The sequence below is a fragment of the Neomonachus schauinslandi genome, chromosome 8, assembly GCF_002201575.2.
Source record: "Neomonachus schauinslandi chromosome 8, ASM220157v2, whole genome shotgun sequence".
Lineage (NCBI taxonomy): Eukaryota > Metazoa > Chordata > Mammalia > Carnivora > Phocidae > Neomonachus > Neomonachus schauinslandi.
This window is the reverse complement of record NC_058410.1, coordinates 21133651-21153358: the sequence shown is the minus strand read 5'-3', so window position 1 is coordinate 21153358 and position 19708 is coordinate 21133651. Positions and strand designations below refer to the sequence as shown.

General features: G+C 39.3%; 1 protein-coding gene across 6 annotated transcripts in view; it reads left to right on the top strand.

Moving 5' to 3' along the window:
- The window catches only part of UTRN (utrophin), a 484838-nt gene that overhangs the window by 331262 nt on the left and 133868 nt on the right, over nt 1–19708 (top strand). For all 6 annotated transcript variants that reach the window (XM_044917202.1, XM_044917200.1, XM_044917201.1 and 3 more), the window contains one exon: nt 7851–8023. In XM_044917202.1, coding sequence (XP_044773137.1) covers nt 7851–8023 — 173 coding nt within the window. The remainder of the gene's footprint in view (nt 1–7850; nt 8024–19708) is intronic.

The window sequence follows — 19708 nt, the reverse complement described above, 5'->3', positions numbered from 1 at the left end:
GGTTTGTATAGATTTGTCTGTTTCTTCCTAAAAAGGTATAGGGTGTATGTTACATGAATAATTCATTACTTAGACCCCCTGAGAGGCAGTAATTGTGGGCAGTAGCTGGACTTTTGTATTGTAATTGCTGCTATTAGTCTAAAAGCCTAGGTCAGATACCAGAGGTTAGTAACCTGCCTCAGTCTTTTGGCCATTTTATTGGCAAAGTTACAAGTTCTGGTCATATTAGTTTATTTCCTCTTTTAACTCCCAAATCTTACTGCCTGCCTATTTCTTATTTTAGTAGTTGAGTTGACAGTAAAAGAAGTCTGCTGGCTTATTCCTATCAAAGGCTTGATTTGGGGTTGTTTTTGTTTTTTGTTTTTTGTTTTGATACAAAGGCAAACTCAAAGAAACAGTCTTGCTGCCACTCACAATCCGAAGTTCTCCGTGTGTGTTTACTTTTGTGTTAGACACCTTTATAAAAATGTATGTGAGAGTTAATCTCTTTGCCATATTTCATTTGTAGAAAGTTGTCATACATGAATATGTTTTTCTCCAAGTCAAATATTTAAAAAAAATCCTTTATGTATTTTCACAAAAGCTGTCTCATATAGCTTTTGCTACATTGATTCATTGCCAGGAAAACTGGTGTTACGGAAACGTACCACTACCTCGCACCTCTCAAATACAACTGCCTACCTTCCCCCAGCTCTGAAAGCAATAATGCCATTTTTAGGGAAGGACCAAGGCCTACTGCTGTAATGCAAAAGCCACATGATGCCTTCAGAAGCTGAATAACAGTCTTTCCATAGATCTTTTACTCTCAATTCCCTTAGACCTGTCTTTTCCTCAGTATTAGTGATCTGCTTCTTGAGAAAATATTGACCTTAGTGATTTAACACTTCTCATGTCTGTGGTTGAAATTCTGCAGTCTGAGGTTTAGGTTATCATAGCCAAAAGGTAATTTTGCTGTGCTCCTGAAGCCATTTCAGGCTTTAAGAACACGAGGGTCCGCAGTTGGAATGTGGTGGGTCTTCCAGTGATGGTTAATCTGAAAAATGGTAGACTGCTCAGTAATTGAAATATCCAAATGACTGCAGATCTTCACCATAACTTCAAGACAGCCCTTTATTTGTGAGAGCAATTGAAAGGGGGTATTATGATAGACATTTTTGAATTTTAGAGAAACCCAGTGGTCTTGTGATTTATATTGAGTATCCGTTCATACATGAATGTTTGGCACATGATTGCAATCTGTAATTTGGTTATCAAGTCTCAAAATGGGTGATGCCAGGATTGGTTTTCCAGCAAAGGCAGGAAGGACAAATTACACTTGGTACTCATTCCTAATCTCTTAGAACCGGAAAAGACAATGCTGAGCATCCCTGGGAATCCAGAAGGCAGGAGGCGTTCTCTACTGTTCCCTCAAGGTGACATCTCAGCAGGGATCAGGAAATCCCAGCTGACAGAAACCATGGGGACCCCAGAGTGGTCCTAAAGAGGAGGTTGAGACTGGAACTTCTTACCAAGGGAGGATGACCTTGTGGCAAGATATGCCTGCCAGCAAGCAGGCACTTTTCATCTAGCCCAGTGAGGAGGGGGGAGACGCTGACCATGTGCACAGTGTGATTACTCAGGCCAGACTCACAGTTGACTTGGCACAGAAAGTTGGTCCACCAGATCACCTCTCTGAAATCCTGCCTATGAGTTGGTTTTAGTGCCCCACTGATTTTAGTCAATTAATTTTCTCCTTGAAAGTACTTCACGAAGGAATTATCTGATGGCTTCAGTGCCCAATTCTACTGTTATACTTGAGCCATTTGCATTATGTACTGTCTATTCTATTTACTTAGTAGTCACAGAAGATAGAGTAATGGACAGTTGTAGCTCAGTGACATTTTGAGTAACTGTTGTCTTTTATTAATTTATGCGCTTCTACTGCCAGGTGATTAATGATGATGATAATTTTCTAACAGGGTGTGTGTGTGCGCACATGCAGATGTCTTTGTCTGCGTATTTACTACTGTCTTGGTGAATCCTTTGGGGAAGATGACTTCCCATAGTGACAAAGAGAAGGCACTCAATGATACATTTCCTTTATAGCATTTTACCCCCTTTAGGATGAGTACTTTTAAAAATTATAATTTGAAGCTGTATTTTACTGCTAAATTTGCAATGTTTAATTTTAAAACAAATGTGTACATTAAGACACAGTAAACTTCCAATTCCAAGGTCTACTCATTTGTTCAACAGTTAGCAAATATTTATGAAGTGCATAATATGTATGTACCAGGCACTGGGCTGAGTGCAGGGATGGAGTGGGGGGATAGGGTAGACATTCCCTCATTGAGCTTGCGGCCTAATGGGAGGATACAGACCTTAAACAGGGAAAATGTTTTACTACAAGTGTGTGATTCAGCAAATGTAGAGGGAACTACGAGAGTAACAGGTAGCCCTAATCTAATCCAGGTGCAGAGAAGTCTTTCCTGCAGAAATGACATTTAAACTGGGACTTAAAAGATGGGTTTGAGGTTAATGTAGGGGAATGTGGATGGGGGAGGAAATTGAGAGCTTACTGGGTGATAGGACAGATCAGGAGGTGAGGAGTTGGGTGCTCCAGGATTATAGTTTTAAACACTTAACATGCCGTATTTTTCGGTTTTTAAACCTGTTCAGTTTTGATTATACTATCTGATTTGGAGAGTTAAGGTGGAGCAGTAATTTGGCCACATGAAACATTTAATAACTGCCCCTAAGGAGCTTATGTTCATGTCGATCAAACCTGCGCACTCCAGGAGGGAGGCCACTGTATTTCAATTCAAGGATCTTAATATGTTTCAGTAACAACTGGTATAGAATCAAGGACTTGGAGCATTTTTTGGTTATGAAAGATATTTTGATTAAAAGCAGTGTTTGCTCTGTTGGAATTTAAACTGTATTTTCTTTATTGATTCTTTATCATTGCAAGTTGGCTTGTTCAAATTATCCTGGAAGGGCAGTTAATTGTGAGCTTGTTCCACCTAGTAATTTAACTTTTTTCTACTCTGTTGTCTAACATATTTATAATCATAGGTAATGGGAAAAGAACATTACTGGCATTGATTTCTTACTTTATAAATGCTGCTATAGACCAGGTAATACTACTTTCTATTGTCTGTTAAATGTGATTCCATAATTATTAATAGAGGGATTAAAATCTATGAGATTAGTTGTTGAGTGAAAATGTAGTTTATAAATATTAATTGAATAATGTATTGAAATTAATAAATTAATCGTAATAATTAGTTGAATAATTAATTACAATTACTCACTATCCCAGAAGCTTCACAAAAGCTTCAGAGCATATTTACATATCATATGATGACCTTTGATGATGTTATTTGGTTGTATTATTTTTAGGTAATATCTGACTTCTTAAAAAAAAGTTATGATTCCTCACTTTCAAAACACAAATCTCTCTGGCAACAGTCCCACTGAGCTTCTGTTAATCAATCCTGAACTGTCTCTGAATTCCAGTCTGGTTTTTGAAAGGAACCGTGGATTTCTTTTCCCCTAATGGTTAACTTTGTTGATTTAGCCCGAGCCTTGGGATATGGTAGGGAAGTCGTTGCTGACCTCACTTCTTCACCTTCAGGAAAGGGGTTAGGACTCCTTCAGAGAAAACATTGCTGTGGCCATGTAAGGTTAGGTAAATATGCCATGCAAAAATAAACCAAAATTATGTCAACAAAGTCCGAAGAGGATGAATCTATTCTAGCACCAATTCAGTTGTTGAAGAATTTCTAGGGGTACTATATTCTTAATCTCTGTTTCCTAGCAGAGGATTCAAGCAGTTCTATTTATCATAATCCAAAGAAACATTTTTGCTCACATAGTTATAGTCACTACTTGATTATAGAACATTATAAAGAAGTAAAATATATGTGACATACATTGTAAAGTGTTGACATATACTATCTCTATGGGTTAGATAATTAGAGAAATGTCCAGTTAAGGGCAAAATTGGTATGAAAATATCAGTTATTAAACAAGCAAGTAAATAAATATTTTCCTTTATTTATGAGGTTAATTTTGACCTGGGTAGTAGATGTTGTGCGCAAGTGAATCTCTGTGAGCTTCATAGCCATCTTCTGGAAGGCTGCGCTGACAGTGTATGTCTTATGCTTTTGGTGTTTTCCTCTATCATCTTCCTATCCTAACCCCTGGCTTCTCCTAACCTTCTACATTCTGCTTATATTGTTAGAAGGTATGTTTCAACTGAATCCTTAGATATCCCTTTGTCTATTTTTAAGTGTTAGTTCAGCTGCTTGAATACTTTGCTTTGGCCTTTCTGTGCACATGACCGGCTCATGTTAAATGCTTGGGAGAGCATTGCTTTGTGCTTCTGCATGGATTACATTCCCATAACTAATTATCAGTAACTATTTTGTGCTGCTTAATGTTCAGAATGGCTTGCAGGTGACAGAGGTAAGCATTAGTAGGGCAAGTCCCTCAGCTATGTGGTGAGAGTAAACCCTCTTTCATGGAATTTCAATTTGTTTTAGCATTTGGTGCTACATCAGGGCCATGATCTAACAGCCTCCTGTGCTGGCATCTTGATTTTAAAACCAGTGCATCATTGTACAATCATCTATGAAGGAACATAATTCATTAACTGCATGTAATTCTAAATTTCCAGTGAAAGATTAGGCAGGGCTTTGCAGTGCAAGCATCTAAATAATTTTAGGTTCCCATCTTAAATTTTTTAAATGAAGAGATTAAGCAAAATGATTACTACACTCCCTTCCAATTGTGTAATTGTTTGATTTTCCTTGGTATTATAGTGGCTAATATGCCAATCAAAATGAACCAGATACTTTCATTCATGCATTTATACATTATCTACCTATCTCTATTTTATGCTAGGCTCATTCTGTGTAGCAGAGATCGTGAAGAATACAGAAGAAATATTAAGATGATTTTTCTGACTTTAGGAGCTTTTAATATATTTGGCCAAGTAAATATGCCACCAATTGTTACATAAAATAATGTATGCTGATTTCTTTGATCACTTTCTGGTTGTTGATTTTTTTTCCTAATTTTTGTGGAGGCTCATGTGTGGAAGGGTTTTTCACATACCAAAATTTGCATTCCAGTATGAATATATGATGATTGGTAGTCCTCTTAACCAAGACTTGATAGAAATACCTGCAATCATTGACTGGCCAGTGATGAAGCTCTGTTCTACTCCATTTGTCTTTGTGGCTGGGTTGGAAAAGGCTTCACTTGATTGGATATCAGGAGCCAAATTTGCTTTATGTTCTTGGTATACAGATTTCCTGATGTTGTAGAATACTTTTGTGAAACCTGAAATAAAAACTATTTGTGGATGTTAGTACACTTCTATCTTCCTACTTCTCTTGACTATGAAATGAAGCAAATATATCAGGCTACTTCAGGAAGTAGTGGTTTGAAGTTTCCTTGTGATTTTGGGTGTGGTTCATTGATAATAATGTTTAGGAACCTATTCAGGAAATTTGAGTACAGATTCATGTTGGCAATGGAGAGCAAAGAGATACCTTGCTCAATGTGCTGTTGAGCTGCTTCTTCTTCTTCTTTTTTTTTTTGAAGATTTTATTTATTTATTCACTTATTTATTTTTTATTATGTTCAGTTAGGCAACATATAGTACATCATTAGTTTTTTTTTTTTAAAGATTTTATTTATTTATTTGAGAGAGAGAGAAAGAGCACAAGGGGGGGAGCGGGAGAGGGAGAAGCAGACTCCCTGCTGAGCAGGGAGCCTGATGCGGGACTTGATCCCGGGACTCCAGGATCATGACCTGAGCCGAAGGCAGTCGCTTAACCAGCTGAGCCACCCAGGCGCCCACATCATTAGTTTTTGATGTAGTGTTCAACGATTCATTAGTTGCATATAACATGCAGTGCTCATCACATCATGTGCCCTCCTTAATACCCATCACTCAGTTACCCCATCCCCCCATCCTCCTCCCTTCTGCAACCCTCAGTTTGTTTCCTGGGGTTCCGAGTCTCTCATGGTTTGTGTCCCTCTCTGATTTCTTCCCATTCAGTTTTCCCTCCCTTCCCCTGTGGTCCTCCACACTATTCCTTATGTTCCATATATGAATGAAATCATATGATAATTGTCTTTCTCTAATTGACTTATTTCACTTAGCATAATCCCCTCCAGTTCCATCCATGTAGATGCACATGGTAGGTATTCGTCCTTCCTGATGGCTGAGTAATATTCTATTGTATATATGAACCACATCTTCTTTATCCATTCATCTGTTGAAGGACATCTTGGCTCCTTCCACAATTTGGTATTGTGGACATTGCTGCTATGAACATTGGGATGCACGTGCCCTTTCTTTTCACTACATCTGTATCTTTGGGTTAAATAACCTAGTAGTACAATTGCTGGGTCGTAGGGTAGTTCTATTTTTAACATCTTGAGGAAACTCCATATTGTTTTCCAGAGTGGCTGTACCAGCTTGCACTTATTTATTTGAGAGCGTGCACATGCAAGAGAAAGAGAGAAAGAGAGAGTGCATGAATGGGGGAGAGGGGCAGAGGGAGAGGGAGAAGCAGACTCCCCACTGAGCAGGGAGCCAGATGCAGGGCTCGATCCCAGGACCCTGGGATCATGACCTGAGCCGAAGGCAGATGCTTAACCAACTGAGCCACCCAGGCACCCCTGTTGAGCTTCTTGAGAAAGATGGCTATCATGCATATGTATAGCATGAGCTTAAAACTATTGATCTTTAAATCTATCTCTTTAGATGTCTTGAAATGCATTTCAGGACACAAAAATACAACAGTTACATCCTAAAGAATAAGGACTAGGTTCAGGAGATGACACCAAAGGACCTTTCAAAAGAACTTACCTTACCTTTTTCATTTTCACCAAGAATTTCTATTTAAAGCATCCCAAACTGAAATTATATTGAGATTGGCATTTTATGCACATAATGTTGTCCAGCGTGAGCACCTTGAATCAGGACCTGGCTCTGTCCCTTGCTCCCCTGTTGGTATCTGCTCTGCAGTCTGTGGAATCGAGGGGCTAGTGAAATGCACAAGAGTCAACAAACTCAGAGTTTTGTTTGGTGGTGAACACCAGTTCTGGGTGTACCTAGATCACACTTTGCAGGTGGACCTGATTTGGCTTTGTCATTAGGGTCAGATACTAATAGGCTTGCAGATTTGGAGCATAAATTTTGCAGAAGCTGTCCATCAAACTCTGTTCATCTTACCCCTCCTCAGATCTGACCCTATTCGTGTCATGTTAGACATCACAAATCTTCTCAGAAATTAGAATACAGCATTTCTGCCCTTTAACCTCATGGAAGTGACATCTTCCTACCATACTTATTGTATAGTTGAGGTGCAAAAGGCCTTTCTTTCCATGTGTCCTTCTGGTTAGTCTAGGCCAGTAGATACAGGAAGAACAATCTTTTAGATCCCAGCCTGTAAGCATTGGTTCTTGATGGACTGCTAATCAGGAATGATTTCTAAATTAATGAAAGCATTCCGAGTATTTAAAAAATTTCTATTTACTTTGTCATCGTGCTCATTTGGAATTGGAAAACTTAAGACGAGTGAGGCTTATAAAGGAAAACTGAAGATGAGAAAGGTAATACAGTTATGCCATCTAAGAGTTTATTCTCCTTTTACTAATTTAGATTCATTATCTGAAATAATTTTTAAATTTCTGTCATAATTTGGTATCATTTAAGGCGAATTTAACTATTTTGCTTAAAAAACCCCTCATCTGTGGACTATAAAAAAATAAAGTCCTATATAGCAACCCCAAGGTAGTCTTGACACTAACACCTAACATTTGCATTGTCTCTGCTCTTTTCTCTTTAGGATATCCAGGCAGAAATTGATGCACATAATGACATATTTAAAAGCATTGATGGAAACAGGCAGAAGATGGTAAAAGCTTTGGGAAATTCTGAAGAGGCTACTATGCTTCAGCATCGCCTGGATGATATGAACCAAAGATGGAATGACTTAAAAGCCAAATCTGCCAGCATCAGGTCAGAATAGTCAATATCAAAATAAAAATGATGGGGGAGGGAGATTTTTATTGTTTTTGCATATCAGAAAGAGAATGGGTAGCCTTACCATCATGCTACTTTCTCAGAAGTAGTTTAAAATTTAAATGCAGGGGCGCCTGGCTGGCTCAGTCGATAGAACATGCAGCTCTTGATCTCAGGGTTGTGAGTTTGAGCCCCACATTGGGTGTACAGATTACTTAAAAATAAAATCTTAAGAAAAAGTTTTAAATGCAAAAACTTTTTTTTTTAAGTTACAGTTTTAGCTCCATTTTTATGAAGGGCCTGCTGCCAACTCTTCTTGACTATTCCCAAATTTGCACTTCATATTTTAAATCTAATACTAAGAACAGTAATGTTACCAATACCTGCTAATTATTGAGTGTTTTCTTTGACCAAGTACTATGTTAACCTCTTTACAAACATTGCATAGCATTCAAAATATCCCTGTAGGTGAATAGTAACATCCTTCCTTACATGAGGAAACAGAGGCTTAATGAAAATAAGGAACTTGCCAAGTTTTTCAGCTAACAAGTGCCAAGCCAGGATTTGAACCTAGATCTTTCTGACTCTTGGCAGTGAATGTTTTGCTTCATCATGCTATTTGTACGTCCAATTGGAAAATGTATTTATAGAAATTAAATATTGCTCTTGGACACTGAAATGGGAAACTGATGATTAATGTCTGCTTTTGGAGAGAGTAAAATTAAATCAGGATGAATTTGAGGACCAGAATGCTGACTAGGAAAGGACCCTGAAAAACTATTGAGGGTGACAATTATTAATGCTGTTGGGAGTCTAGAATTACATTTAATAGATGGTGAACAGTACCCAACTGGATATGAGTTTACAGGAAACTGACTGAGAATGTGCTACTGAGCAAAGATCCAAAAGAGGAATGTTGGTAGAAAGACCTAGATATTGGGGTGCCTGGGTGGCTCAGTCTGTTGAGCGTCCAGCTCTTGCTTTCAGCTCAGGTCATGATCTCAGGGTTGTGACATTGAGCCCCACATTGGGCTCCATGCTCAGCTCAGAGTCTGCTTGTCCCTCTCCCTCCTCCTGCTTGCTCTCTCTCTCAAATAATTAAATAAAATCTTAAAAAAAAAAAGAAGAAGAAAGATCTAGATCTTGCATCTGGGTCAGTATCTTTTAAGATTCAGAAACTGTATGAGGTATTGACAAGTGTACAACCTTAAACAAAATGATCTTAAGTTTGATATATTGACTTTGCTGTTTACTTACTGATCTTAGACAAGACAGTCTCTCTGAGCTTTATTTTTCTCACTCACACAATCAAAATATAAATATTTAATCCACATGATTGCTGGGAAGATTGAATGGGATAATCTGGTAGTTTCTTAACCTATGTAAAGGCTATCTAATGTAGCATCTAGTTTATTTTTTTCTTATGTAAAGGGGCTCAGTGGATCTGCTTCATCTGGCTTCTGGATTTCATGGAACCAGTTCCTAGAGAGTAGAAATCTGTAGTGATTATTTGTTGTGAATAAACTTTTAAGAAAATTTTTCTTTCTAAAGAGATGTCCTCAAAGGTTTTTATTCTTCTGGGTCTCATAGAGGGAGATTTATACTTCTTTTTGCCCCTAAGGAAGGTGGTAATTGAGCATGACCATGGCAGCCTCTGAGTAAAGATCCTCTTGGAGATCATGACAGCATCAGCCAACTACCTTTTTCGATAAGAGAGGACAATTGGGGGGCACCTGGGTGGCTCAGTCGTTAAGCGTCTGCCTTCGGCTCAGGTCACGATCCCAGGGTCCTGAGATCGAGCCCCGCATTGGGCTCCCTGTTTGGTGGGAAGGCTGATTCTCCCTTTCCCACTCCTCCTGCTTGCGTTCCTGCTCTCGCTATCTCTCCGTCAAATAAATAAACAAAATCTTTAAAAAAAAAAGAAAAAAGAGAGAGAGAGGACAATTTGGGAGTATTGTATAGTGAGAGAATATACTTATGCTTATTTAAGATTGAAATTTCAACTGGCCATATCCCATTGGGTTACAACTTTCTGTTCCCCATAAATAAAAATAAATAAAATGATTTAAAATGTTAATTTGGTGAAAAATATTCACTGAGGTTCTAGCAAAGCCAACATCTAGTCTAACAAATGAAAAGCCATAGTGCTGGTCCTGGTGAAGATAGGGTACGTGGTGCTGGCATTTGGAGAGTTTGGAGGATGAGCTCTTCAGGAAGGAAAGATTATTGAAGGCTCACGTCATAAAGAGAATGTTCCAAATGGAAAGCTACAGACAGAAAAATCTTTGGTCTTCCACAGATGCTATTCCTAAGCCTACCAAGTCACATTTTTTTTTCTAACCTGAAAAGAGAGAGCTCATAAAGTACTGTTGCAATATTATCTAATAAATAAATTAATGTTATTTTTAGAAGATGGGAGAGTAAACTTTTGCTAGTGGATTTCTGCATCAAGATAGATCATACATTCCAGTAAAGTGTGTTATTTTTATTTTTTAAATTAAAAAAAAATTTTAATTTAAATTCTAGTTAGTTGACATGCAGTTCAATATTGGTTCAGGAGTAGAGTTCAGTGGTTCATTATTTACATATAACACCCAGTGCTCATCATCACAAGTGCCCTCCTTAATACCCATCACCCATCTAGTCCATCCCTGACCTCCCTCCCTCCATCAACCCCCAGTTTGTTCTCTATAGTTAAGAGTCTCTCATGATTTGTTTCCCTCTCTCTCTCCCCCCCCCCACCGAATGTTCATTTAGTAAAGTGTGTTATTAATGTGATAATGAATTAAAAGAATATTTAGCCTCATTACCCACCTCTGGAGATTCAGGCATTTATTCAAGCAGTTAATAAGAACAAACTTCTGTGTTTAAGGCATTGCAAATAATAAACGAGATATGGTTCCTGTCCTAGCAGGCTCACAGGTCTATCCAGGTTAAGGTGGGTTCAATGAAGGCAGTGCTTACTTTCTCTTCAGATGATCATCAAAGGCTTCATAAGAGAGGCAGTTACTAAGCTGAGCCTCAAAAGGGTATATAGTTATTCTCCAGATGGATTGCGTCAGCCCTGGAGAAGGACATGTTGGCAGGGGGCTTGATATAACACTGTTTTCATGGAACAATGAAGAAGTTCATTCAGTCTGGCTGAATTGGTGTGGAGGGGAAAAGATTGTGGCTGGAAAAAAAGGTAGAGAGTTGAGACACACTCGTGGAACAGCTGTGTGCACCGTGCTCATTCCTCTGTCATAGAATTTGAATTCTATTTGAATAGAATTTTCTATTCTATTTGAATAGAATTTTAGGTGACATAATTAGATGTGAGCTTTGGGAAGATCCCTCCCACATGGCCGTGGAAGATGCTTTATTAGATAGTACAGTTCTGAAGACAGGGAGAGCTGCTAACAGACCTCTTCAGTATCCGGAAAAGGGAAGAGACACTGAATTGGTACTTGGTTCATGTTGTTGAGGTACTATTGAGATATCCAGAAACAAACTGCCAGTAGCCATCGGATGGACTTCTCTTCAAAGGAGAGCTGTCGGCCAAATAAAGAAATGGCAAGATGGGGAGTACCCAGATAGAGGTGGCAGGCAAGGCATCGTGAGTAGGCAAGAGGGTGAAAAATTAGAAGAGGACACAGCAAAGAATCCCAGGAAGCCCTAATATATAGGGAATAGGTGAAGGAAAGGAAAGCCAGCAAAGGCACCTGAGAAGTGGGTGGTCCTGAGGAGAGGAGACCCTGCAGTGTTGTCAGGAGCGGAGGGAGGAGGGGTTTTGAAGGGGGGGCGTGGCTAGGGTGCGGGCCGCTGAGGGAGTGGAGTAAGATCGGGGCTACAGAGGCCAGGCACAGTGGAAAGGGCTTTGGTGACTCTTCGCTGGGACAGTGTTTTGTTTGAGGTGAAAATCTGATCTCCGAGGACCAAAGAGTCCGAATGGGAAGTGGGGAAGTAGAAACAGAACTAGTCTACACAGTCTCATTTTCTCAAGTAATTCTGCTATGAAGGGAAGGGGCGAGAGAGAACACATTGCTGTAACTATGCTATTACACATAACAGCATTATAAACGTGCAGGAACTGGAGATCGAGATCTCTGCCCATGCTGACTTGCCTGCTTTCATGGAGATCAGCATGCGTCACTAAAGAAGTACATGACATAGTCTTCATTTTTGACTTCAAAAAGTGGGCAAAACAAATCCCATTCACATTCATTATTACTTGGGTATTTATAGAAGATGTATATTTCTTTATACAAATACATATAAGTTTGAAACTATATGTGGCGATAGGTGTTCACTAGACATCTTGTGGTAATCATTTGGTAATACATACCTATATTGAATCCATGTGCTGTATATACCTGAAGGTAATAGAATGTTAGGTGCTAATTATATCTTAATTAAAAGAAAGATAAAACAGTTTCTTTTTTTTTTTTTTAGATTTTTTATTTATTTGCGAGAGAGACAATGAGAGTCAGCATGAGAGGGGGGAGGGTCAGAGGGAGAAGCAGACTTCCTGCTGAGCAGGGATCCCAATGCAGGACTCGATCCCGGGACTCCAGGATCATGACCTGAGCCGAAGGCAGTCGCTTAACCAACTGAGCCACCCAGGCGCCCCCCCCCCCCTTTTTTTTTTAAGATTTTTTATTTATTTATTTGACAGAGAGAGAGAACACGAGCAGGCAGAGTAGCAGGTAGAGGGAGAGGGAGAAGCAGACTCCCCGCTGAGCAGGGAGCCCGATGCGGGACTCGATCCTGGGACTCCAGGATCATGACCTGAGCCGAGGGCAGTCGCTTAACCAACTGAGCCACCCAGGCGCCCCGATAAAACAGTTTCTTAAAAAAGATAAAACAGTTTATTATACTCAGTAATAGGCCCTCGTATAGGAAGCATCCCTCAAAAGCAGCGGTACAGGATAGTGTTTCGTAGTGCTGAGCGTGTGGAGCTAAACCACCTCAGTTCTAACACTGGCTTTGACACTTCACTGCTGTGTCACTCTGGGCAGGTTACTTAGCCAGTATGTGTCTCCTCATATGTCAAATAGAGATAATAAGAGTACGTTCCTTATAGGGTCGTCCTGAATATTTCATTTAATTAGCCTGTGTAAAGTGCCTAAAACGGTGGCACACAGTAAGCACTCACTAATTGTTAACTATTATTATTATTTTTTCATGGATTACCATTTTGTTTGGCACTAATTAGTTCAAAAGACATAGAAATTCTCCCTACCTCATTTTTTGTCTTCGTCATTAATGTTGGGAATTTCTGAGAAGGTCCCCAACAAATGGAGTCCATCTGTCCTGGCTGGCTTCTGAGCAAATATGAAATAAAAGTATGTCCAAGAGAGGACAACAGCGTCATGTTAATTACTGACAGAGGCCAGGTTAGAGGAGGTGGCTTAGAGTGAGGGCCCAATGGGCCTTGTTAACTGAACCCCAGAAGAGGCAGTGTTACTAGCAGTCACCAGAGAAGGTGGCCGCCCAGGTGAGAAGCCCTACGTGGAAGAGTGGGGAGGAACTCAGTCTCTGCAGGCCTCTTTCAAGAGGCAAGGCTGGGCTGAGCGAAGCATCCACTTAGTCCCCAAATTGACGAGTCAGGTTCCTCACTCCACCTCTTCAGGCACTGAGAGAGGGGAGGGTCGGAGAGTAGGTCAGGAGTGTGCTCAGTGAGAGGGGGTTGGGCGGGGAAGTGTTCTCATTAACAAATATGGACTCCCAGCCACCCGCCTCCCTTAGTCCTTGCTGAAAACGATACCTGGTGAGCACACTGTCACTTTCTGTCCCTTCATTCTTTCCTCCCGTTCCTTTAAAGCACAGTCTGTCCTTACTGGTCTTCTCTTACGCCCAAATTCTGTTGTATCTTTAATATTTCTGTAAACTCCTGCCACTTTTCTGTATACTTGAAAGTTGGCTTTCCCCTTCATGGCCCACTTCACTTAAAGCTCTCTTTGATAGAGTGTAGGTTTCCCATTTTCCTCACCTGGCAGCCGGTGGGAATATTTTGGGTATTAAATAGCTGCTACCAAACAACCGGAACACCAGCCATCCACTTCCAGTATGGAGCTGCAGACCAGTGGCTGCAGGAGCCCGGCCACACAGGGATAAGGAAGAAGTTGACAGCCTCCTTGCTGTATCTTAGGCATTGCTGCTCCATCTCAACAGCTTCTCCTACCAAGTAAATATATCCGTTATTCTGCCCTCTACCATCTTCCTCCTGCTTCCTCCTGCTCTGTAAGACACTCTCCTGCTTTACTCATTGATTTGAGCATCTGGCTTCCCTTTTATTCTTCATCTCTTCCTTATCTGTCATCCTTGGTGTCAGTATCCATATTGATAATTTTTTATATTTTGACTTCCAAGTTTATTTTTACGTTGTCTCTAAGAGCCTTTCTCCCTATTCTGTTTCTAAGTCCCACAGACCTGGCCATACCTGGGACTCAGTTAACATCCTGTGTTCTCTTGGCATCCCTGAGATGATCAGTCTCCAGGAGACCAAGGGCAGACCGTTCTCCAGAGCACACATTTTATTTTCCTACATTCCACCTGGCCATGTGCATCTGAATGCCACTGGTTTTGCCATGTTAGTTAGAGAGGATCCTTTTGTTGCCTCAAATCATAATTCCTTGCAACATCATTGATAAATCAGTTCTCTTTCACATTAAAGTTATGGCCCTAATGAAGAAGGTATCTTTCATTAGCTTATTATATACCAGGATCATCTCTATGTTATTACCTAACTTTGTATTTTTATCTTGTATATATGATTCATCTACTATATTTCAAGTAGATTGTTTAGTACTCATTTTGGTAGCACATATGCCAACTAGATTGTTTAAAAATGCATGTCCTTTAATGCTTCCAACTGTGGAACTCTTTTAATTTTTTTCCTTCCTTCAAACTTGCCTCCCTTTCTCCTAATATTTTTCAGACTCCATGCACCCCTTCTACTTCATTTGGAATCCATCATAAGCCATTTCAAAAATGTGAATTTTCTCTCCCCCTGGAATTTCTTGTCTCCTCCTTTTAAATCCCTGACACTCTGATGATCACAATCTCTCTCCTCCATTCTTTTTTTTTTTAAGATTTTATTTATTTGAGAGAAAGAGGGAGAGAAAGCGAGCACAGGTTGGGGGGGGGGGCGTGGGCAGAGGGAGAGAGAGAGGTGATAAGCAGATTCGAGCACAATGCAGGGCTCAATCCCGGGACTCTGGGATCATAACCCGAGCCGAAGGCAGATGCTTAACGAACTGAGCCACCCAGGTGCCCCTCTCTCCCCCATTCTTGATTCTAGGCTTCCTAGTGTTGCACAAGAAAGTGAAAAATGATGACAGTTCTTCTATAATTTGACCCTTTCTGCTTACAATTGGTATTGTGATTCTGAATGATTTTCTTTTTTTTAAAATTAATTATTTATTCATTTTTAAAGATTTTATTTATTTGTCAGAGAGAGAGAGCACAAGCAAGGGGAGTGGCAGGCAGAGGGAGAAGCAGGCTCCCTGCTGAGCAAGGAGCCCCCCGCAGGACTTGATCCCAGGACCCCGGGATCATGACCTGAGCCGAAGGCAGACGCTTAACCAACTGAGCCACCCAAGCGTCCCTTCTGAATGATTTTCTATCCTATTCACCACTATCTCTATTTTGTGAAGATTTTGCTTCCTTGTTATCGCCCCAAAACTCTCCCTTTGCCATGGCCTGCCTTCCTTCTTTTCTGAGAATGAGGCCATTTGATATATGTCCCTTCTGTGCATTCTGTATTTCAAGTTGTGCTTTAATTGTGCTCAAGTCAATGTTGTCATGGCAGGGAGCATTTGCTTTAATTTATCATCATTTTTAAAGAGAGAATGTCTGCCAAAGATTATAATAACAGCTAATACTTAGTGAATATTCATGTGCTAGCCCTGTAGTAAGTGGCTCACAAGCGTTACCTCCTTGGACTGTGCTGTGGTCATTAGAGCTGTGTAACAGTCTGTTACCCCAACGGACCTTGGGGTAACACCGTAAGTATTATTGTGCAGTTTTTTTGGATAACTTTCATTAGACTTTTAAATACTGAAGTCCAGTGTGTGAAATAGTCTTTGCAATCTAAAAACAATACACACAAGTATATATTTCACTTAGATTGATAGAAGAGACAATAGCTAATGATTTGAAACGTCATCTAGAAGATAGGCTCTTAGGAAATTTGACAATATTTTTTACTCCCTGGAAAAAATGTGAATTGGAAATAAATTCAGGAATGTGAATGACATGGCCTTTTTATGTTAGATTTATTTAATTTAGGATTATGTTAATTGAATATCCACTTATCAGCTTAATGATGTTTAATAGAGATTCTTATTAACATATGGTTTCAAAGGCCAGTGAAATTGTAAAATCTAATGAAAACAGAGTTCATAGATAAAATTCTATCTTTCCTTTCTTTTATGAGCCTCTTAAGAATTCAGGGCACCCTTTTAAGAGCCCTTAGAGAAGATTAACCTTTAACATCATGGTTACATCTGTTATCACATTCTACAATGTCACTGACACCACTTTTAGCCTTAGCCAGTTGATTTTGCTAACCATATTGTTTTGTTTTGTTTTGTTTTTAAAGATTTTATTTATTTATTTGTGAGAGAGAATGAGAGACAGAGAGCACGAGAGGGAGGAGGGTCAGAGGGAGAAGCAGACCCCCTGCTGAGCAGGGAGCCCGATGCGGGACTCGATCCCGGGACTCCAGGATCATGACCTGAGCCGAAGGCAGTCGCTTAACCGACTGAGCCACCCAGGTGCCCTTTGCTAACCATATTTTAAAACTAATAACATTTCCTTCTCTCAAGTCGAATAGAGGAAGATTTTGTCCCCCTCTTTTTTCCCCCCCCCCCCCCCGCCTGGTTCAGCACTTTCTGAGAAGGTGCAAATGTTCTGTCTCTGTACCATTTGGTGTGGTAGCCACGAGCCACATGTGGTATTTGGAGTGCTTGAAATGTGGCTAGTCAATTGATGACGTGAATTTCAAATTTTATTTAATTAACTTCAGCTTCAATGGAAATAGCTACATGTGACTGGTGGCTACCATATTGGAAGCACAGCTTTGGTGTTCTTTTCAGCACACACTGAATTCCTTTTTGTCCTAGTCATCTTTGCTCCCTTTCTGAGAGCAGGAATAATTCCTCTTACTGTAACTGGTTATGCTTGCACTAATAAAGGTATTTTCTTTCATTATAACTTGATTTATAATCTATGGGTTTTACCATAAACTAAAAATCAATTTCATTTGTCATAAAGATACCACATTGGACATTTAATTCTGTGCATTCCTTACACGACAGGGGATAGTATGCATTTGCTCCCTTAATTTGGGTCATTGTATTCTTTGATGGACCTACTTTGCAAATGGCTCTTCACTTGTCTATAAATATGTCTGCGTAGTTTCTATCTGCCATCTTAAATGCTGCCCATAATGAAAGCGATGGAGTTGGAAAGAGGTTAGACTGCAGTTTGGATCCCAAATTCCCTCCTTGAGCAAGTTTTTTTCTTCTCCAAGCTGTGGTTCCCTCAGAGAACTGTTGTTAGGTTTCTTATATCAGAGCATATTTGGTTAACTTGTCTTTCTCCCACCTTGATCCCAGGACTTTTCATTTCTGAAACTGTGTAGTGCCTGATAATCAGTGCGAGTGCTCCATAGAGGTTTGTAGTGAGTAAGTGGAAAGCTGTATTTTATTTTTATAAATGCCCCTGCTGACTCACTCACACTGTTTGCTCTCTTTTTCATATCGGTACATTAGGAGAAGGAATCGAAACTTCTTTGAAGAAATATTGAAAAGTAAAGGCTTTTGTGATTTATTTATTTATTTTAGAGAGAGCTAGAGAGGGAGCACATGAGAGGGGGAGGGGGCAGAAAGAGAGGGAGAAAGAGAATCTCAAGCAGACTCTGCGAGCTTGTCACGAGACTCGATCTCATGACCCTGAGACCATGACCTGAGCTGAAATCAAGAGTGGGACACAACCTGCTGAGCCACCCAGGTGCCCCAAGGCTTTTGCGATTTAAAATAGATATTAATTTATAGTTTCCTCTATATTATATTTGAATGATGGGGTACCATTTTTTATGGATCCTTACCTTCTAAGAAATTTTTGCATTATATATTTTTAAAAATAGTTGGTCACTTAAAAATGTTTAGAGACTTGTAAAATAAATGATTCAGTGTAACAAGAGCTAACTTGTATAAAGAGTGTTCTATAGTAGACATCATCCTAGGTTGATATATTCAGTGAAACTATCTCTAGTTTTGCACATGTCAAGTACCCAAAGAATAAACTGAAACAGGTGAGAATTAGGATAATAAGCCAGTTATCCAGAATGTGAGTGCCCACAGATATGAGTTAGATAGAGAAATGTTTTAAGATTCTGAAAATATGATTGATGACTGACTGGTCATCTATAGTTGTGAGGAAGGCGAAGCTTTAAAATGTTTAGAGTAAAACTGAGAAAGTACAAGTACACCAAAAACAAGTTTAAGGTTTCTACTTGCAAAGCATTCAACCCAGTGCCCAAGAAAAGACTTTCATCTTGAAAGATGAAAGAATTAAATTGAAACTAGAACACTGAAGGCTACTATGGAAGTACGCATTTATTTGGGCATATGGTAGTAATCCACTGAACACATAGTAACAATCTACTGGAGAATAACCAGAACAGATTTTCCAGGCAAAGATTCTGCCAGATCAACTTGCTTTATATGATGGAAAAAGGAAGATGCAGAAAAGTACATATACTGTTATCTCGTTTATTTCAAAGTCACTTTAGTATCTCTCTATAAAAAACATTGCCTTCATCTTTATGAAAAGTCCTGCAGGTGCTGAATGGGATAGATTTCAGTGATCAATTTCATTATTTTATGCAGTCAAAAGAGTTAATTGCATTGGGAAAAAAAATGTTTGCATGCTCTTCAATACGATGAGTGTGTGTAACCAGATTTCAGAGGAATGTAATGTCTGATTTAGTTATTGATTAAAGAGTTGAACTACAGACATTGAAGAAGCAGGATGAAATAATCTAAAATAGGAGGTCAGGGTATGTGCTTAAGTGTTTTTCACACAGAGACGCTCAAGCACATCTTGATTGATTAAAAGCCTTTTTAATTTTTATTTTTTTTTTTTTTTTTTTTGCATTTTAAAAATACTAGAAAGAGACTCTTAGTCTCAGGAAAGAAACTGAGGGTTGCTGGAGTGGAGGGATGGGGTGGCTGGGTGATGGACATTGGGGAGGGTATGTGTTGTGGTGAGCACTGTGAATTGTATAAGACTGATGAATCACAGACCTGCACCCCTGAAACAAATAATACATTATATGTTAATAAAAAGAAAAAAAATACTAGAAAGAAATTGCAACACCTCAAATATATTTATGGCAAAATGATTTGTAACTGGCAGAGTTTTCAATTAATATAATCGAAATTATTTAGCTCTTCTCTATGACAAGTAAAATTACTGTTTATCATGGATAGGTAATTACATATTTGGCCTAAAATTAATCAATATGAATATAGAAAAACTGGCACTCATGCAGACTCAGGATCTCATTAAAGCAGAATTTTGTAAAGTGAGGTCAATCATACCACCTGTAGAATGAATAGAAAAGATTATAAATGCAAGAAAACAAACTTAATCATACAATTCTCATAGAATTATAAAATACCTCAAACTTCT